Source organism: Thunnus thynnus, chromosome 20 (assembly GCF_963924715.1).
Source record: "Thunnus thynnus chromosome 20, fThuThy2.1, whole genome shotgun sequence".
Taxonomy (NCBI): Eukaryota; Metazoa; Chordata; class Actinopteri; order Scombriformes; family Scombridae; genus Thunnus; species Thunnus thynnus.
In genome coordinates, this window is record NC_089536.1 from 10,463,643 (window position 1) to 10,485,949 (window position 22,307).

A 22,307-nucleotide genomic window follows, 5' to 3' on the forward strand; every position below is an offset into this window, starting at 1 on the left:
GAAGCACACTGCAAAACACCCTGGGAAAAGCCAGCAGCCACTTCACACAAGCTCCCAGCGCTGGGAGACCGCCTGCATAAATCTAGCTTAATTAAAAAGAGTGTTTCATCTCAGATGTGGGGATCAGGGATGAGGTGTCATGTGTATGAAGCAAGCAGTCTGTTGCGAGGGGGCATTCAGTGCCTTTTTTTTTCCTTACTTCCCCCCCTTTGCCTGAGTAAGTCTACAGGACAATCCTTTTGTGACCTAATAGTTAGACAGCAGTGAGTATGAATCACGGCGATGATGTATTCAATATACAATAATAAACACAGTAAAAGCATTGCTGATCTTTAAGAAAATGGAACCGGCCAATGTGACGTTTTAGCTTGATAAATGACTTCAAGTGATTTATTGATTCTCAGGATCGCTTTTTTGTCGATTTTGAGGATGAGGAGGTGTTTCAAAACTGACTGAGCGAGTGAATGAGTGAGCGAGTTGTTTGGGTGGGAGTTCGAAAGAGCTTCTAGGTTTTAATAAAGGCGGCAGACTCGGGCTGAGACGGAGATATATTGGCTCTGCGTTGTTTTATTAAAAGAACTCAAACCTTTTTCCAGAGCTTTAGCGTGGGATGACATATCCTTGGGGGACACACATGCTTGCACACATGCACACACACACACACACACAAACCTCTCTGTTTAATCAAACCCAGTGCGCGGTGACGAGGCAGTCTGATTCCCAAGCGTCTATTGGTGCTTTGCAAATTACCACCACAAAGTGCCAGGTAAATATCAGAAGAGGAGCCGCTCTACACCCCAGCACACACACGCCGCCGCCGCTCATCACTCTCGTACGAGGGGAAAAAGGGGAAGTACGGGAAAGCAAGGTGGACAAATAGGGAGAGAGGATGTTGCTTATTGACTGCTTTTTTTTATATTATATACTGTACATCTACTAAAGTCTGAGTTACTAACATTACTTCCCTTTCTAGTTTCTAATCAGTGTGGGCTGGTTCTGCTTCTGTAACTGAGACCGCTCATCAGCTGACATCACCACCCACTAACAAGAGTAGGAAGGAACACATGACTGTATTTAAATGACAACTTATACCGCAGACTAAACTTAATAACCCTCAAAGGGAACATTACTGTAACAAAACACGACGCCCCCTTCTATCACACAATATATGCAGCTGCACTTTGACAACAAAAATCTTCTCTCATCCCAGAGCTCTAACAAAAGGCCTGTTCAGAGGTCCGCTGTGACCTCATTACTGAAGCTTCATGAAAGTTTGTTGTGCATGTTACTGAAGCCAGATCCAGCAGAGAAACAACTTTTTTCCTCTCCCATGCAGGTCTTTGTAAGACAGCAAAGATTTACCACGAGACGACATTAGGCTCTGAATTAGTATGGCGGCTGGTAGAGAGAAGATTACTACTGAAGATCAATGCGGACAGAGAGCTGCTGCTCTTCTTCAAAGCCACTGATGGTGCAAATTTCCAAAATGTCAGCGTACAAAAGATCAACAGCCATGTGTTGTTGTTTTTTTTTTTTTTTTTTAAATCACACAAAAAGTTGCTGAGGTGGTTCCATAAGTGCAAGAGGCATAAAACTATCAACTCCGAGCAAGAGAAACACAAGCGGCCAGATAATCATACAGGTTTTAAACGCACCTCCGGGTCAGCCAAAATTATTTGGCAGAGAAATGAAGGTGAACAGTAAAAATCAGTCCCGGTGCTAGTTTGACCTACAGTTCCTGCTGTACTTGTGCGCTCACAGTTTCATATGCGATGGCGTATTATTACTGACATTTAAGATGTGCTCACTTTTACCAGTAAAGGGAAGTAGTTTAGATACTCCAGTTAAACTGTGGACTTGTTTAAAACCTGTGTGATTGTCTGAGTGTTTGCATTTCTTGCCTTGTCGAAGCAATTAGTTTGGTGAGCACTGTTATTATAATTGATAGAAAGTATGGATAAAACTATAAAAATGATATCCATGTTGTAATAAAGTGTAATTATCGTTTAATAAAATGAAAAATTTGGGAAAGATTTGGGTTTATATAACAGTCCACAAGCTGCTGGTATTATTTTACTTAAGACCACATTCTTTTGGAAGGAGGACTTAAAGTTTTAAGCTATATTTAGCACCTGAAGGAGGTAAAAACCTACATTTTACAGGTTGACATCATAGTCTGTGGTCTACACAGGAAGAATTCAACACATACATCAATTTGCTTCAACAGGTGACTCCAAGTATTTTTTTTCACTCTGCCCTTGACTATTTGAAATGATCTTTGTGTTACCATGAATAAAATCATAAGAGCGTGATGTACTCCTTATTCACGCAGCATGTTCCTTTGGGCGAGTAAAACAATTAATTTGAATAGCAGTCAAAGTTAGCCTGCAGTGGAGCTGTCCCTCCTTCATTCTCACTCTCTTTCAGTCTGTGGCCAAAAAAACAGAGGAATGATGAAGCTTTCATTTAATTTCTCATTAAAATAGTGACTCAGTCCTGCATACGTAAAAAAAAAAAAAAAAAACAAAGACGCAATATACATCAAGCGCAGAAGAGAGCTTACTTAGCGAACATGTATGATGGCCCTGTTTAGAGAAACTGTAAAACTGGAGCTAGGAGCGTTTGCTTTTCCAACCTGCTTTTCCCACAATCCACACTAAGACAACCACAATGTTATTCACACGATCGGGAAATACAAACACATCCAAGAGGGTTTACAGTAATATCTGTAGGGATCTATGAACATGTACAGAGGCTTCGGGGGAATACAAAAGGCCAAAATCCTTAATCCGTAAGCCACAGCACAGAGACTGGGATTTCCTTAGCTTAATAAGTGTAGCTCTTCTCAGCACCTTGGGAAATAAATAAAATAAAAAAAAATAAAAAAACCCTGTGCCAGACTGACAGCAGTAAACAGAGCAGAGCTGTAGTCCATTCAGCGGAGATGGACTGAAATCACAGACTGAGACTGACTGACAGATGGGAGTCAAGGAAGAGAAAGCAGGTTAGAGGGAGCAGAGATTGAAGGAAAACCCTCGAGCGAGGGCAAGTGTCCAACACGAGGACACATGTAAAGACGGAAGGATGTGGAAGGAGTCCTAATATATGGTTACTGTGCATGGATAATCTGTCTTTCAAATTCAGAGCAGGTTTCAAAATCAAAAGCCTACTTAGCTAAAAAATATATTGAAAAATGTATTTATGAGAGCTTGAGAGTGAGAGCTTTTCTTACAAGTAGATGTGATTGGTAACAGTAGACAGTGCATCAGAGGGGGGCAAGTTGTAGGATATATGGAAGCTGTTACCGTTCTGTGTAAGCTTAGTGGAGCAGACCAGGGTGGAGATCTGAAAGGAGTCCTTGCTGATGGTACAGTTGCCCAGGTTCTGAGTGCTTTTCCCAGTGGTGGAGTAGCCCTTCTCTTCTAGCTCCAGCTTGGTGGCAGGTAGGTTCAGGTACAGAGACGAGTCCTCCAGCTTCTTTGCTTCTGCCTGTTTTTTTCCAGGAAAAAGACTCAGTCAATTTATCAGCAGATTTACAATTTACAGCTGAAGCGTTTCAGGGAACTCATTCATTTCTGCGGTATAATTGAAATCCATATCAATGTTTTTTTGTTGTAATGAAGTTTCATGTTCTATTACTTGGTTTCTTTTTTTTTTTTTTCTTATTGGTGTTTTCTCACCACCACTGTAAGTCACGCTACTGACAAAACTCATTGCCGAACTGCATACTTGACTGACAACAGTAATGCAAAAAGTAAGAGGAAAAAAAAAAAAATCAAATTGAGGGAATTTTTCACACATTAACTTTAATTAACATAAATGGCCGCCATAATGCAAAGGTATCATTATACAAGGGATTTTAATTGGAAAGTAATTTCATTTCACTGTGGGGGTTGATGCATACCAACTACACAAGTCTCCACAGAAAGCAATGAGACTATTATTATGGCAGCTACTAATAAGACCAATTTTTCACCTACGACTCATCTCTGTTGTGGTCGTGTCATGAGGAGCGTGGGCCGGCCCTGCAGGTAGGCAGCCGGTAACAAACAAAACCCGGGCGCTCGCAGACTGATTTCCAACTGTGTTATATATTAAATGTTTACCTTGTAGACGATGAGATCATGCTCGCCGTCCCTCAGGGTCGTCCCATCGTACCTCATCAGCTTCACAAAAGACAAGGCAAATATCTTCTCGGATTTGTCTTTTGCTGTGGGTGGAGATAAAAGAAGCGTGTGAGGAAAATAGAGAACAGTCAGGCGGGAGGAGATGTTGATCGTTTTTTTGTTGTTTACATTTGAGACTGACTGCGTCTTTACAAATGCTATACTTTCCTATTTTTGCAGCACAGATGTGTACTTTTCTGTACATATTTGCAAACTAACAGACTAAATCATATGTACATTACAGTATATATGTACTGTATACATCTTCAGGAAGTCTAACCCAACATTTTAGAGTGTTAAGAGACAGGCTCCGGTGCGGTAAACCACGCTGCATGGCTGACTTCACAGCCGAGTCATTAACAAGCTAACAGACTAATAAAACGGGTCGCCCCAGATTGAAGTCTCAGCTCCTCAGTTGACATTTGTTGGTGAAGAAGAATGTGCTATTCCCCTTTGATGTCTTTATTAATGCTGCACCTATATCTATGCATGAGTTGTTTATTTCTTTTCTTAAATGAGGCGGGCGAAGAGCTGTCAGTATAACATGTGCTAAACTGATATATGCAGCATCTAAATATATATATATAGCATATTAAAATTGACTTGATTATAATATATGACGTCATTTGACTTTCAAAAAATCCTGTTTGCCGGTTTTAAAAGTAAGCAATAATGGATCCAAGATTTGGATTAAGATATCTTGTGTGTCCATTTCCTGTTAGCATATGAATAAACACTTGCACTTGATCTCGGGGCTGCAGCTGTAAACAGTTTGTATAATTCTGCCGAGGTGCAGGAGACATGCCCGTCGCTTGTACGTATGTGCGCACACATGTGTGTGACTGTGTTTTGGGAGGGAGGGTGTTGAAGGAAGACGCTCCATAAACAAGCTAGAGAGTTATGACTTTGTCCTGTAACCAAGCGTTTGGATAGGGCCACATATATCATCATTGTGGATCAACAAGCTCAAATTTATGTGCGGGGAGACGTGATTCATCAAAGTATCTCGTACATTCTATCTGCATAAATCCCCTCATTGGTTTGCTGCCTGCAGCCTCGCCGGTGAATAATTGCTGGGCTGGCTTGAGAGGAACCACTGGAGGGAAAACACTGTACGCATGCCACCCAGCTGACAAAAATGTACTAGTAACTTCACTTCTAAAAAGAGAGCAGAAAGCTCAGAACTCTGCTTTTGGGGGAAAAAAGTTCACTCTCAGGACAGATCTACTTTTTTCGAGCCCATCAAAATCATATGTGTGTGTGTGTGTGTGTGTGGAAGTTTTGCAGACTTCCACCTCTAAGGTGGGCTGTCACTCCAGATTTATGTTGAGTGTACTGTGCCACATTTTAAAGCCTCTACCCCACTCACCAGGTAGTGGCATAATGACAGATGAAATAGAAGTGCAAAGATGGCGGGGATCTCTTACAGCCAAGGCGGCATCTGTGATAGCAGCCATCAGTCTGATGAGGCCTGACAATGTTAGAGTGCTAGTTTGATGCACTGTGTTGGAGCCGGCCTGATTCTGAACCAGGGGGCTGAGCTATGGAGCACGTGAACTCCAGTAGTGGCCTTGATAAGCAGCTCTGTCACTGTGTGTTTCTACTAAAAGTTCAGCACTAGCTAGGAGCGGTGGAGGAAGCTGGAAGGACACAGGCGGATGACGACAGAGGCAGAAAACCCAAAAGGACTCAGTAACTCTGAATATGTAGAGAGGTTTTTCTCTATTTTCCTGGAAAAGTGCTTTGCCAGTAGAATGTAGACAGTACATTTTAAGCTACTGTGATATCAGCATTCTCCCTTACAAGCCTTAATATCATGGAGTAACTGATTACAGCACTGGTAATGAATGTGTTGACAGGCACACAAGCATCCTAAGTATGGTCGGGGTTTGGAGTATCCAAGTTATGCATTTGCACATCATATTCTTCAAAAATATGCAGTAACAAATGACCATTTTTCAGAAACTCAAATATATTAGCTGGAGTATTCTGATAGAAACCTGCATATAAACATGTTCTCATTATTATAAATAAATAAATATTATGATAAAATTATCTACTGTGCACACTGAGATGACAGTTAAAACACAAACTGATAAAGAGAAAAAACATTATATCAGTAGGTGCTCTTGTTCTCTATTACTGGTGACCAAATGGGAGACACCAAACCCAAGCACAGTGGTAAATGTAACAGCTTTTACAGTGTTTGCAGGCAGCCAGAAATAAAGTGGGTTCATCCTCAGCTGCTGAGATAACACTGCAGAAATGACAGAAAGTAGCAGGATGCTGAGGAGACATGCTTGCACAGTGGCAGACAATCAGAAACTCTATGATGAGATAGCGTGCATGTAAACACAATCACCGACAAGGAAATACAAGGCATACACCATGCATAAATCCATATAATCCAGCCATTACACCTTTTCATCATATTTCTCTATTGTCAATTGTCAGTAACAACTTAAAGTTTGGCAGCATCAGCGTGCCTCTGCAGTCTCGGAGTCACTTGAGGTGAGCCGGTTTCTAAAGCAACCATTACAGCGCGATAACAGCAAGTCACAGAGTTTCAAAGGCATGCCTCGTAACAGCATTAGTCCCCGCAGAAGCAAGGTGCCAAGCATGACAAGAATGCTCTCCAAGTGGATTATAAACCAGCGCTGAGCTCTGAGACCTGGCCATTTCCTCCAAGCCACCTGCATGCAGGTGAGAAGCAAATTGAGCTGGGGGATTTTGGAACTAGAGGATGACGACAGCAGAAGATTACATTACTACAGAAAAAAAGTATACTTTCCCACGCTGATACCTCCCAATTCTGCTTTGCCTTCCGTGCCACATGAACTGATTGTTCAGTATATATATATACACCTGTCATGACTCCTACTACCCCTCCAAAAGCCTCTTCCCTGAACCACTCCTCCTGCTGGAAGGATAGCCACACCATGTGGCAGGCAGATGGGATGGTAAGGCTGCCAGGACTGACTTCCCTGCCCTCTACACCCCCCAAAATTAAAAAGGATGTTAAAAAGCAGAAGGACATGCAAAATTGGCTGCGTTGAGGTAGACAATAAACAAACGAGTCCCCTCAGGCATTTTTCACATCTCAGCTGTAGTTTCTGACAAGCCGCTCCATGAATGCTGCTTTGTGTTGGGGCAGACTAATACCTCTGATTAATGTGGCTAAGGTTGAGCTTCAAAGTATTTATCACTGTGCAACACATCTGCTAGGATTGGATATCTTCCATTACTTTTGCTGTGGATAGATTAGCAGCCAATTGTGCAGCTGGTCATCAGCAAGAAACTGATTATTCACGAGCTGACATTTGTACTCACAGTCCTGCGATGAGCGGTGGCGAAAGGTGAACCGCAAGTGGCTCCGGTTCACGTCTTCAATAGGAATAGCAACCTGGGAGAATGGACAGAAAGGGACAGTGTAAGACATAATCAAAACACAGGTTTTTAGGGACAGGCAAGAGCAGAATTAACCCCAAATTCTAGATTTTGTAAAGAAATTCATTTGAAACAATGGAAACATGAAATGGTATACAAAATACATAAAAATATCTACAAGATAGCAGCACTGGTATGGTCTTTTTAAGTGTCAGGGATCAGTATCTTTGTATTCTTTCACAGTTCATGTGAAACAACATTAACCATTTAATCTATTGTACAGTTTAAAGGTTCTCTTTGTAAGAATCAGAAATTCCTTCTCATTAGTGACCCCGGTGGCCATTAAGTGAACTGCAGTCAACATCCTGTTGCTTGCACTCATGCTCCCTGAGGCAGCACAAGACTATTGCAGGTGATGTATTTTTCCCCTCACTTACACTTCTCATAATAACATAAAAGATTGTGTGTGTCACCGTGTTTCAGCAAAGCATCTCTCACTCCCAGCCCCCGACCCCACCTTAATTCTTACATATAGAACCCTTAATATTCATCACTGCAACAACAACAATCTTCACACCAGTGATGGAAACCTATGTCGTTATAAACAAATTAATATATTAGGAATTAAAGAACTATATTACTCAGGACAACAAAGGTATAAAAAGTAAGGAGGTAGAAGTACATTAGTAAGGAGACACACCTTTATTGTTTCAAACCAACGTGGCTGCTTCACTTGGTAGTAGATGACAGACTTGTATTCATTGATCCCTTCATCTCCGGCTCCAGGAAAGATCACGTTCTAGATGAAGAGAGAGAAAACCTCATAAAACAAGTAATCAAACAATAGGAATGGTTATCTGGTTATGCTGACTTAGCTGTAAGTACATTCAAAGTGGCAAAATCCTGATGGTTCAGCTATTATCGCTCTGTCAAAACATTAGCACACTCGCAGCATGTGGAAAATTGACTCGCACTTATTTCATAAAATATAGTCTCTGGGGCAGAAAGCCTTAATCTAGCAGAATGGCCTTTAAAAAGTCTGGATGCACTTTATGCATGAGCACCTGCCTGTTGGCTGCCAATCTCATGACAGCTTTGTGGAAATAAGAAATAAATTAGAAATTAATTATTTAAGAAGGAGGGGCAGTGGCTCCCATGCAGCGAAGAGTGGAAGGAAGCCAGGCGCAGGGGACAGGAGCAGCTGGTGCTGATGGATCCAGCCATGTAAATTGGTCTTCCTATTGGATCTTCCGAGTTTCAACAACAGGTCAGGGTGCGTATGTAAAATACTACGCTCCTCCTGGGGGATTTGGGACGAGGGATGGAGTGACAGTCGATGGCACGCATGCTTTGTTTTCTATCAATCCATGCTCAGCCAGCCAACATCTTTCCTCCCACTACTCCAGCTGACTCCCTGGCCTGCTTGTGTGCCGCTGCTGAAATACTCCAACACTAATGGCTTCTGACAACCAGCAATTATGTGGAATAACAGGCCCCATCTCCCCCAGCCGTGCTGAGCAGATCTGGGGGGCAGGTGCTAGCTCTAGCAACTATGCCCCTTCACTAAGTGGCCAGGATTCATGACAGCTACAGCTTTTGGAGAGACGAAGAGAGGAAAGTGGCCGAGGTCTGGCCGCAGGTGAGAGGGGTTTGTGGAGGGGTGTTGTGGGGATGTCAAGGTGATAAGAAGTCACTGTCCAGGCTCTCACTACACAACAATACAAATCCTTTTGGAGCCAGAGAAAGGATGACAAAATCCAGAAACAGACAGAGACCAGAAAGACAGTAAGATAAAGGATATAGAAGAATGGAGGGGATAAGAAGGCTGAGGCAGAAAGAAACATCAAGAAAGCAAGAAAAAAAGTAAGAGTTACAAATTAAATCTAGCGTAGAACCAAAAAGTATCTATGGGAGTAATTACATTTTCCTATTTTCAAGTGCCTTGTATATGGAGGCTTCTTTATCCTATTACACAAATGTCTCGATGAAAGTAAATCATTTTCAAGTGGTAGGAGTTATGACTCAAAGTTTGGTTTCAGGGTAAAAAAAAAAAAAAAAGAACATTTTCTTTTATCGAAGATCATACAGAAAAAACTAGAGACATTAAAGTGACCGACAGGAAGTGACAGCGTCTCTCATCTCGGAAACACAAACTTCCTTTCAGCCTATTGAAATCCAGGAAGGAAGAGAGTGAATTTAACCACTTAGCACTGATCCCTGGAGAACTGAGGAGATGAGACAGAGCCTTTCTGTGAAAAGTTGCAGGACAAGATGTTGAAGGGAGCTCCACAGCTGTAAACACAACACGGCTATGACACTTTTAGATATGATCAATGTCACTTGATCACTGTCAACTGCTGTCATCATTATAACAGACTCTGACAGCCTTGACGACAGGCACACAGTAAACTGTGGGGCTGAGCACCAAACCAACTCATCTGTGTTTAGCTACCAAGTATCAAAACTTAAACAAATTTTGTTAATTTCATGAAGGATTTTCTTTAGGCAAAGTTATTTTTACACCTGTTTGCATTCGGATATTGAACACTGATTCATCTATTTTTAGTTTATACTCATCAGTATTCATTTTGGTATCTGTGCCAAAACTGGCACTTGGCTGAAAGAGCAAATCAGTCAATCTTGTTTGTTCTATTGTAAGTGCAACAGCCAATTCATACATATGTACTACAGTAAATACAATATAGTTTCTATTAAACTGACTGGCAGATGCTTCAAACTGACAAGGAGATATGGTATTCTGGTTCTGAACCTGATGTCTGCTCTACAGTATAAATCAAATTGCACAAATGCACAAATGTATTTAAAGAGAACTTCGGGTTCCATCTTTTGTTTTTCCACTTGTGTTTGTAAGACAGCTAAATAAATGTAAACGATCTGTTTGTATACAGCATTTACAAATGACAGTGCAACTGCAACATCCAGATATCTGAATTACAATGAGGCTACTTGTCCGGCTTTCTAAGCATTGTCTGTATTGTCAGATACTGTACCGTTTGACAGAAGCCCAGATCACTGCTTTCTGCTACTTTAGAACTGCATTTACAGTATATTTACCACTGATCCTTATACTTCCTTGGTGTGCTGGGTGAAATCACTGATGAAGCCTCTAAATCTAAAAGACTAATGTGTATAATTGAGGCAGCCGTGGGTAGTAGCACTCTCTTCTGATTTGCTGTTTGTGGGAGGCCTTCCCAAAACCAGGGAATCTATCATTTTAAATCACTCTTTCATCATCACTCCCTTGAACTTCCACTTACTTCACACACAGAAGCCTACTGAGTGTCGACATAATGTCCTTAATACCTGTAGAATGTGATGGATGCAACAGCCATGCAACAAAATATTAGGTATACCTCACAATATAATGTAAATACAAGAACACTACCAACTCTGTTAAATCAACAGTCTCGACAAAAAACTGAATATTCACAGACACATGAGCACACACTCCCACAGACACACACCCCCTGCCCCAGTTCCTCCCACGTACTCCTCTTTGTCCGACTGCTCTAAAACACTCATATCCCCCATTAACTGGTGGCCTCTGCAGAACAAGAGGTAATGTCAAGCAAGCGGTCACAATAATTAAACATCAGAGAAAGGGGTCACTGGCTAGACACTCTAGATGAAGCAAAAGCTTTATTAGGACATTAGACACTGACGGGTTGGCACACGATTAAAAAGTAGACAGCACTCAGAAGCAAAAAGTCCATTAAACATTCTAGGACTTGCAAATTGGCAAGTGACATAATGATTTATGTTGAATTGTTTGTGAGATTAATGCAATACATGGTGCAAAACCTGGATGTAACACTATCCTATGGTTGCCTAAAACTGAACACTACCATCAGTATGCAGAACACACGTAAACTTTGATGCCTCTTGATGCATCTGTACCTGATGAAGAGCCCAGATGTACTTTTTATTAACGCACATTTTTCAAAAAAGGAGCATTTACAGTATTATGAGTCCTTGGGAAGCAGTAATTACTGACCACCACCAAAATCAAACACAATTAACTGATGTCTTTACCAAGAGCTACATAGTTCATCCAAATAAATTCGCACCATCTGGAGATAGCTTGTCAACAAACAAATAGGCAGGAGAGAAAACATCCTTCTAAGGTAATTATAGCAGAGGGGAAAAGCTGATTTCACATCTCTTGTCACTTGCAACTTTCTAACTATACTGCTCCATATTTCCTGCCTACATGCTTGACTCTGCAACTGACTGTGACAATGATAAAGGTTGAGTACCACAGCGGTGAGCCAAATGTTGCATTCTGTCATTTTTGACAGGTGGCAAAGGCGTACACTCTGGCCTGTGTATCACACTGCTTTATAGGAGTCCTGGTCAGTTAAGCGGTGTGCTGAGCTGTGTGAGATTAAAGAAAGCCTGGTAAATCACTGACTGTCTGAGAGAGCGACTGGCTATAGCACTTGTGTCCTGAATGCTGAGAATGAGCAGAACCCAAGAAAAATACCTCAGCGGTTAAGTTAACATTCCTCAGTCGTACCTCTAGTTTCTTGCCGTCCTCGTCGTAAACAGACATGGTGACCTCGACGTTTTTGTGTGCAGTCTTGCTCCCCTTGTCAAAGTCCCCCTGAACCAGAGTCAGGTAGATGTCATTTCGCACATCGCCTTTAGGAAACAGAAACAAGTAGGTCAGATGTGAGGACATTCTTACTACTCACAGGCTTTGTAGAGCTCAAGAGTTCATACTTTTAAAAATATATGAGTACTGTATCACAGCATTACTCAGCAAGGTGGTATTGGTGTATATCTGACACCATAGTTCATGGCTGCCTTTGGTCCATTACATGACAATTATATTAATGAAACCTTAATTAAAGTGTGACATGCTCTTTTTCCCCTCACTCACATTTAGTCAAATAGTAGATCTTAATTCTAAATCATGTTCTGAATGAATGAAAAGTTCAGCAAGTCAAATTTAAAAAGGAAACTTCCAGAGACTGGCAGCCAAGGTGAAACTTTTTAAAAACACTCAACCTGGCATGATGATCTCAGGAAAGCCCATCTTGCGAGCCACCGCTGTCGATCGGTCCACCAGGTGAGGGAAGTCCTTCCTTATCTGATGGATGTCTCCAGGAAGCAGCTTCAGAGTCACCCAAAGGCCTGGTGATGCATTCAAGGCAAAAAAGGGAGGGACCAAGATAATGTTAGGAGAGGACAGCGTGAGAGCAAACTGCTTTAGGAAAAAGCCAAAAAGAGATTTTGTGTTCTTCGTTTCATCTGTCAGTTGTCAGAGTGATATCTAACAGCTCTAGGGCTAAGATGCTAAATCGAGGCTACCCTCGGGAAAGTGATTAGGAAAACATAACAAAGAAAACAAGTGCGTGAGTGCTTTTCTTGTGCTCTGTTAAATGGGTGTGTGGGAGTGAGAAAAACTACAAAATCTCCTGATGAAATCCAATTGCTAACACAGAAGAAAAACCATGGAACAAAATATTTAATCCATCTCTCGAGCCCAAATGAGTGTTGCCTGTTTGACATCCACCATTCTACCTTGTTTTTATGAGCGAGCTACATTTCATATCTGCAGGACTATTGTCGTTCTCTTAAAAAAAAGAGTTATAAAAAAGAACAAATCTGTACTGAAATTCCAAAGATGTCACACAGACTTTGGCTCAAATAAAAGTGCTACTTCAAGCACTGTTACTAGGAGCAAAAAAAAAGAGAAGCGAATGTTTCTCTATAACAAACCAACACCGGGTACCCTACATGGGCACTTTTTGTTATTATATTATATTGTTTTCAATGAGTGACACTTATGGCAGAATATTTAAATTGTGCATTAATCCCCAGACTTAAATAATTGGTCTTGAAAAGACCTAAGACTGTGAAGATTGGGAGGAAACTGGCTCTGAATAATTCTGAAATAAATAACCTACAGGGAACTTTCATGGCTCATATTTTCTGACAAAAAAACAAAAACAAAGCAGCATAGATAAACATCATTCATCGTTTGAACAAGACTGAAAATGACTTAAAATAATAATAATAAAAAAAAAAGCTGAAATTGAAGCTGTCATCCCATAGTGCACCCCTTCACATGCTACTAAAATTGGTGATGCTTGTGATCTGTGAAGCTTTATTCACTTTCCCTTTACAGGCCCCATATTGTTATGAATGACATATCTCTCAGTAGCCTAGCTGGAAGCCTTTTGATATGCGAGCGTGACCAAAACGGCTGCTCTCGGTGCACCGCTGTTCTTCCCAGTGTGGGCTGGAGCAGTCCTGACATTTATCCAAGTACATCTTCATAGGGCATAACAATACCACGGAGGCTGTCATGATGTTTCCCTCCCTCCCAGCGCAAATCCCTTCGACAGCTTATGTTGTTCTTCTAACCACAGATGTCAAATCACTGATAAGATCTAGTCTTTGCAGAATACTCACTATCTTAATTAACAGCTGGATTACTTGGGATCCTGTAGTCATGGTGATGTGGGCAACTATTTTTAGCATGAGCAGTGATTTATAGTGTGAGCACTTGACAAAGAATTATGTTCTTATTAGTAAGATGGACAGTTTCAACACCCTGCCTGTAAGTAGGGGGTAATGGTACCTCGTATGAAAGATCTAAAATGTAGTATGAAAGAAAAGAGCATAGTAAGGTAAAATGTTTAATATTACCCTACAACCTTATTATAATTTGGGTCTTCCTTGTAACTTTTAAAATATTTAGTAGAGAATATGAAGAACTTTTTCTAAATACCTTAAAGCACTTCACAATAGGTGCAATTCTATCAAATAAAAATAAAATTAGAAATACAGCCTCAGGATTGTATGCCTCTACAAAAGTTAAGACTTTGAAGGAATTTAATAAAAAGGTATTAAGTATATTTTTTCTTTTATGTGTTCACATGCTTGGCCAATAAAACTGTTTCTGATAGAACACGAGATTGTGACCATGAAAGTAGACAATGCCTCAGATATGCTGCAAAAGAAGCTGCAAAAGATCTATAAAATCACCACAGTTTCAAAGTTGGCACCCGAGATTAGTGTCACTAATTCAGTATCCGACCAAAATGTGAAATACGGTCACAATCTCCCTTCTGTTCCTGAGTTATGGTGTTGAATAATGGCCAGAGAAACTAAAAATCAGTTCATCTTTAAGTCCAAGAGGACGTTTGTGCCAAATTTGAAGAAATTCTCTCAAGGTGTTCTTGAGATATCGCCTTCACAAGAATGGGATGGACAGACCAGACGACTGAAAACATAATGCTTCCTGCGGCCATGGAGGCATAAAAATCTATGCCTGTACCGTGCATAACCGATGAAAAACTGGGAGAAAGTGCATACTTATTCTAGTGAGGTGCTGGCTCGAAGGTACAGTAGACATCAAAGAAAGGAGGTGAAGGCTGCACACTTGTAACTCTGATGCAAACTTTTTTTTTTTTGTTTTTTTAATTCTGTTAATCTTTTGGCACACATTACATTCCTCTGTTTCCAGAAGAAGGCAATATGAATTAATTCATATACAGCATTTAAGTGTCCTGCCAGCAATATATGCTCACATATTTAAATAAAGCATTGATTAGGACTGCATTAGCATTATGAGTATGTGGCTTCCACTTCCTCCCTTTAATGTCAAGGGTAACACCTGCACACCAACTACAATGTCATTTAACCATTTGAAGAGATGTCCTGATCCCAACGTCTAGCACTTCTGGATATTTGGTTTCGTCAAGATTTTAAGGTTTTGATTTAGTATAACCTTTTTATAACCTCAATAAAACACATTTTATTGATACAGATCTGGCAGTAGTGTAGTAAGTTTCATTCTTGGCTCTGGCTCTTGTGTCTGAACCTTGCACAGTACCTTGGCCCTTGTGATTGACCTCTTTGGCGGTGATGACTTTGTTGATGACTGTCTGGAGAAAGTCGTTCTCCCCTGCCACCCTGGGTGAAAAACGGGAGATGTTCAGCTGCTTGTGGCGAATGGCGTCATCCAACGCTAGCCTGCAGTATGCACACAACAGGCGAACACCACAGAGAAGAAGAGATGGCGGAGGAGGAGGAGGAGGAGGAGGAGGAAGAGAAGGAGCGGGGCAGGAAGAGCCACAAGTGATGGTTGTGAGGAGGGGAGAGGGATGAAAGAGAGAAAAAAAGGGGAGACACACCGAAGAGTGATGCGAATACCATGACAGACACAAAGCCACTTGTTAGCAGTTAACAGTGAGGCAGGATGGGTAATGAAAGAAACACACAGAAATCATTGTTTAGGAAATGATGCCGAGTCAGCATTCATAGAGCGACTGCCGCAGTAGGAAGCTTGAACTGCTTGTTTTTTTAAACGTTTTCAGAGGGTGAAACTTAATATCCAACGCTCTAGAATACACCCGATCTGAAACACGCATTCTCACTCTGCTTTAGCAAGAAAGCAATAATAAAAAAACATAATATCGTGTTCTGTACTCCACAGGGCTTCAGGTGTAAAGAGTACCAGATTGATCGAGACGAGTGACGTACAGAGGCATAAGAAAGTAACAGATGCGATCCAGGAAGCGCCACATGTGTGGCAGCTGTGAGAGAAATATGTGCGGTGGGCAGGGATGGCATCTGCAGTGTACAGGACTCTAAACAAGCAGAGGAAGAGCATGGAAGAGAAGACAGCGGTGATATCAGCATGGAGGAAGCATTCAAGGATCTCTGTCGGTCAGACTGTCCTCAGTGCCTTCAGCTCAGAATTAAAAAAAAAAAAAAAATCAATCCAAGCAAGGCAGCAGAATAAGAGGCAGCAAAGGTTTGTACATTCAAGGGACAAAACATTGTCAGTCAGCAGGCGTAAGACAGGTTTTCCATCAAATTTGCAATAATACTTTTTTGAATGGATTTGAATCTTCTTTTTTAAAAAAAAAAAAAAAAAAAAAGCCGAGTTGGACACAGTGGGACATTCATTCAGATATAGATATTTAACACACAGTGAAAAAAGTTAAAATAGGGCCGGATTTAATGATTACTTTCATTATCAACTGTCTTGATTATTTATACTGTAGATTCATGATATCATTAAGTCCAAAAAGTGTCAGACATACAGATAAACAAATAGTGAAAAATGTCCATCAGAACTTCCCAGAAGGTCTTTAATTTGATGATTTTCTCTTACTAACATTCCAAAACCTTAGGGATTAAAATGATATAAACACAGAAAAGCAGGTGAATATTTGTCATTTGTGCTTGATAAATGTCTTAAACAATGAATCAATTATGAAAATTGTAGGACTATTTAAGTTTTGATGAAAATACAAAACATATGTTGATTTCTTTATTATTATTCTACACAATGTGCCCAGAAGGAAGTTGACTGAGTCTCAGCCTTATACTGAAGTAGCCTGTGGAAAAACAAGAACAACAAGCTATTTCGAGATTTTGATCTATCTAGTTCATTTCTGAAAGCCATTTCCATTTCTCTTTGGATGCCAGGAGTCTATCAAAATTACATCACTATGTCAAACCCTCCCTAAATGGCTCCTTCACTTCCTGCCTCTGTCGGCCTTGAACACACGTACGATGATAAGTTGTGGAACAGCTACTTCGAAATTTCATCAGTTAAAAAATTGACTGGCAAATATTCACATCTAGACATAAATAACCCCTTGTAGATCCTGTTCTTCTCTTCACAGCAGAAGGCTTTAATTTCCATGATTTATGCTCAGAGATAAAACCGTTAAGTGAGGTGATCTGCCAGCTAACTGCCTGAATCTGAAGCATTTCTAATTATGCAGGAAATCACGTTAAGGAAAAGGTTACTCTGGCTCTGTATGCTGTCCTACGAGAATGGCAGCAGTTAATGAGATTGCCTTAATTGTGTCAGCCGGGAATAGGGGAGCGTTACTGTCTTAAAACCTTTGCTAATCAGGTGTCAAGGATTCAAGTCTTTAAAAAAAATTTTTTAAAAACACAACCACGGTGTCTCTGACATATTGTACACACTCAATATAATGAAAATAAGTGTAGGAGCAGGACTATATCAGTTTATGCAACATCCAAAGCTTAAAGGAACTCTATGCTCCCTGTATGAATGAGATTTTTTTGTGCACTTACGGCTGAAATGGGATAAAGTGCTGCTTGTCCTCATCATCCATTTTGCCCGTTATGATGTCGGTGACATCCATTACTGTGGGAAAACAAGGAGAGAGGGTTAAAATATTCTCAAAGCCTGCAGAGCGCAGCATGGCTGTGACAGAGATAACTGCATGGTGAGTCCACACCAGCGGGAGCAGGTGAAAGCAGACCTAGACAACGTTGGGTCTTCTTCAATGAGTACTAATTAAGGCAAAGGTGGAGTTATGGATGGAGAAAAGGGTGGTGAAATCGAGCCAACTCTGATTTGTGTGAGCTACAGAAAGATGCATTAAGAGAACACTTTCTTCTGTTTGCAGATTATGCTAATTCAGAGGTCAAAGTTGAGCGAAAATGAACTTTGATCTGCCGGAGCTCAGGAAACACAATCTTGAATTTGTCAGTTGCGCTGGCTTCAGATAAAGTGGATGAGAATATTCACAGTGACTGGTGCTTGTGTGACAGCTCTTTTGCTCTGTTATCCTATAGGTCAGAGGTCAGCCATAGAAAGCCCTTCATAACTGTGCAAATCGCAAAAAAATGAGGCTCTCCACTGTGCCTGTGTACGGCGGCGATGATGATGTCTAAACATAAGCCGTCATAAATCAGGCTGTCATTTACCTTCCCTTCAAGTGGCACTGGGAAAGAGAGACTGAAAGAGGGGCATAATTTTCTCTGCTGGAGAACTGTGGGCAAAACGCCAATCTAATTAGTTTACGATAAATTTGGCAGCTCGCCAACAGGAGATAATTCTTCTTTCAACTTTAGCTGGGTATCTCTGAAATTTTAGCAAAATATATTTATTCATCCAGGCAAAGACTTTGGCGCAATACTTACTTTGAACTGTGAGGCAAGGGATCATTTTTCAAGGCTTGAGCACAAGTGGATATTCAAGCGTAGCGAGGGCTGCACAGTTCTGAGATGTTTTTAAAAAAGGTAACCTCTGACTACGACGTTACAACTCGTGCCTTGCAGTCCTTTTGGAACAACGGAGTTATCATCGAGTCTCTCTGTAGTCTGCTTTACCTGCCACTCCGAAGGGTCTTCTCAGTCCCGACGTCAGCTTCTTAGTGTTGTTGTCTCGTAGCTCCATTCGCCCCACTCTGACAATCTGACACACGAAGCTGATCTTCTCTCTCTTCAAATCTTCACTGCCCAAGTCCTGGGGGAGGGGAAAAAAAGGTTGTGAAAAACTGCTGACTTATAGATAAGGTAGAGAAACCAAAACTATTACAATCAGATTGTACAATTTGAGATCAAAATTCAGTGGAGGATGCATCTGGATTTAAACCCACATCTAACAACAGCCTTTTTTTTAAGCTACAATGCCAGAGCGCACAACAACAACTGTCCGATTAAGAGCGCATTCTTCTATGAAGGACGGTTTGTGTTAAGGGCGAACTTTTCACCACAAATTGATTCAGAAATATCTGTGATTGCATCCACCAGTAAATTTCGTGTGGGCAATACCTCACAAAACTAGCAAAGTGCTCCCTGTGGGTGCGCATTGACCCTGCTGCCCTTGGGCTTCCATTAGATAGAGGTGACTGCCTTGGTAAATATATACAGCGAGCTGGGCTCTTTCTGAAAGAGCTTCACAAATACAGGCTCTGCAAACAGGCTCCCACATGCCTCATAACATGGCTGAATAAACAGTGGACTACCACAGGCGAGTATGCGCACACACACACACACACACACACACAAACACAGGGACACACATACACACAAGGACACACTCACTGTGAAGACGGCTCGCAGATTATGAAGCTGGTCTATGTCTTTGACCAGACCTGAACTTGACCATTTCACCAGGTAGTTTTCACTGTGAAGGAGAGATGACAGGAATAGCAATATCATAATGTGCAATTTCTCATATTTGTGGTGAAAAATCTATGTTACAGTGTGTTATGGCATTCAGATGAGTTGCATTAACGCTAGTTTTCTTCAAAGCTGCCGAAGCCTTGATGGTAATTCAGGCTCTGGGTCTGTTAGGAAAACAAAATGTTGGACTGATGCTGGATGCAAAAGAAGCATTCCACAGCCGAGCTGCTCTACTTGTGATAATTTGCTGTCACAATCCTAAAACAATAGAAAATCCCTGGACAGCTGGCAGCGCTAGTTCTGGTCACATTCTTTGTGTGTGTGTGTGTGTGTGTGTGTGTGTGTTTACAAGTTTGTGTCAGTGTTTGCACTTTCTGATAATTAACAATTAACAGATGATAAGTTTAGATTTGACCTTCACCAATGCAAGATACTATGTAATCGCCTTTTATGCACCTGATAATATGTCTGGCTTTTGATGTTTGAGACATGAAAAGCATCACCACAGTGTGAGCACAATTAAATACAGGAGAACATTAGTGTTCTGCTGACTGCTGCACACTGCATGAGTAAATCATCCTTCAAATTTGTATACTTTTTGATCTTTTAGTTTTCAATGGATAACAGTGAGTGAGTTATATAAAAAGAAAGAAAGAAAGAAAGAAAGAAAGAAAGAAAGACAGAGTATACAGTATGCACACATGGGTTTACCTGATAAACTTGGATTCCACCGGGTCGTAGAGTGACATGAGCACTTCCGCGTCCTCGCCGATCTTGCACACCACATTCTTTAGAGTCACGAAGAGGGCGAACGCTGGCGTGGAAGCAAACTTTGCTTGCCTGGTCAGATCGATATTCTGCTTCTGAGACTGTCGGAGGGAAACAGAGGTATCGCGTTCAATATTGGTCATTCGTCCGTAGCTTTCTGTCACATGCAAGTAGGCCACAGAACTGTGTGGTTTGAACAACGAGCTCTAGATGAAGATCCAAGGAAAATGTCGACGTTTAAAATATTCTGTGGGTAGGTGGGGTTAGCAAGTGCACCGCAGATTATTAAATGTCAGCCACTGCCTCTGAGTCTGTCTGAAAATTAAACAAGTTAAGTAAGATTTAATAATGTCTATAAATCTATCAGAAACTATTATAATGTATTTCGCACTGGAGTAAAAAGCCGCTTGATCAACTGCATCTACAGTAAAAGGTGGTCTGACAGCATGATTCCCTGGACGCCCTTAAAAAAAATATGCTGGGGCCACATCATTAATATTTATCACGTTGACCTGGACACTTTCTTATTGCCCATGCATATGCAATAAAGACCCCTGGATGAAAAGGTCACGTAAGATGAGACCACATAAATGCAGGGCACTTAGCATCTGGCACTCCTACATACTGCCAGCTGACATTCAGGTGAGGGATGCCACTGATACGCCAAGTAAAATAGAAAGGAAATCTGGCTGGAGTCCCTGACTTTCTGAATGCAGAATCAAGCATCTTTTTGTACAAAGGAGTGGCCCCGTTTTTCCCCACTTCTACACTAAAGTTGTTTCAGTGCCAAAACTCCATTCCAGATTAAACTGCAGGGGTTCATTTTTCTTACCTTGAAATACAGTTTGTCCGTTTTGTTTGCTATTCTTAAACCCTGTGCTTATGTTACTTGACAGATTACTTAAAAAAACAAGTTACTTTTTTAGGAAGCAAAACAGCACAATGCTCACTGGATGGTCACATTTAGGATTATTATGGGGAATCTTCAGTTTATGCACCCATGAAAATGACTAAAACGAGGGTAACTTCATCAATTATGTGAATAAAACCAGATAAAGGTAACAATAAAATAATATACCACTTCTTTTGACATAACTAATATGCAGAGGAAACAGTCTCAACTGAAGACAAATATCATCTCAACCAATTATCTTGTATGAAGAGCAGTGATAACCCTGCAGTGGTTTTTTTTTCCCTACTGCAAACACTGTAACTGCAGCTGTTTGACTCCGGCTGGGATTCAATGAGCCAGAATGATGAGCTCAAGAAGCATTTACATTCTGATCACACTGTGTACATGTCCATTCACACCTTACACTAATGTTCCTTTACTTATCACTGATGTATTACCTGCATAAAGATTAGAGTTTATTGGCAGGTGTAAATTTGGTCTAAGAGGTAGGGATCACTATTTCTTCTCCCATCTTTACCTTCTCCTCTTGGATCCGGTCCTCAATTTGTTTAGAAGCCGCCTCGTGTGCTCTGAAGAGACTGATGGTGCTGGTGAGCTCTGGGTCCAGAATGTTACCATCTTTGTCTCTGACCACCAGGTCTAGATCCAAGTACCTGGCAAAAAAATGCAGGAGAGTTAACAAATGCTGGGACCCGCCAAGATGAACACATACAATAACATACCATTATAAGGTAAATATTGGGCTTGTGCGCTTGTATTTCTGTGAGAAGGACCAGACACTCCCTTTGTCTCATTTTCTCTTCATATAACATTCCTCCAGCTCCACTGTTTTCCTTCAAATGTTCCTGTTTTTTGTTCAACTTTCCTCTACAGAGGGAGCCGGTGCAGACAACAGACATTGGCTGTATTTCATCACCTCGTCACTCCCTGCTTCTACAGAGGGGAAAAAGTCATTTCTCTACCTGGCCAAAGGTTTAAAGTTTCATCACGGGCGCAGAATGAAGCTTCACAATTTTCATTTTCAACCGATTTTCTAGGCCTACTGTAGACACTGCAAGAGCTGTCTTCATGATGGAATACAGTATGGTTTGCTGAAACTAAATCCCCACAGTTTTCCCCACAAGCTAAGTGATGACCTG

At 41.1% G+C, this 22,307-nt stretch overlaps 1 protein-coding gene across 2 annotated transcripts in view; it reads right to left on the minus strand.

Moving 5' to 3' along the window:
- dock1 (dedicator of cytokinesis 1) overlaps positions 1-22,307 on the minus strand; it is a 185,711-nt gene that overhangs the window by 137,240 nt on the left and 26,164 nt on the right. The window contains exons 7-18 of one of the 2 annotated variants that reach the window (XM_067577059.1): positions 21,686-21,821; positions 20,199-20,356; positions 19,407-19,488; positions 18,690-18,825; positions 17,646-17,718; positions 15,421-15,560; positions 12,585-12,710; positions 12,091-12,215; positions 8,254-8,352; positions 7,497-7,569; positions 4,107-4,210; positions 3,306-3,489 (exon numbers count right to left, since the gene is read on the minus strand). In XM_067577059.1, the coding sequence (XP_067433160.1) occupies positions 3,306-3,489; positions 4,107-4,210; positions 7,497-7,569; positions 8,254-8,352; positions 12,091-12,215; positions 12,585-12,710; positions 15,421-15,560; positions 17,646-17,718; positions 18,690-18,825; positions 19,407-19,488; positions 20,199-20,356; positions 21,686-21,821 (1,436 nt within the window). The remainder of the gene's footprint in view (positions 1-3,305; positions 3,490-4,106; positions 4,211-7,496; positions 7,570-8,253; positions 8,353-12,090; positions 12,216-12,584; positions 12,711-15,420; positions 15,561-17,645; positions 17,719-18,689; positions 18,826-19,406; positions 19,489-20,198; positions 20,357-21,685; positions 21,822-22,307) is intronic. The other variant, XM_067577060.1, reaches the window with a different exon arrangement.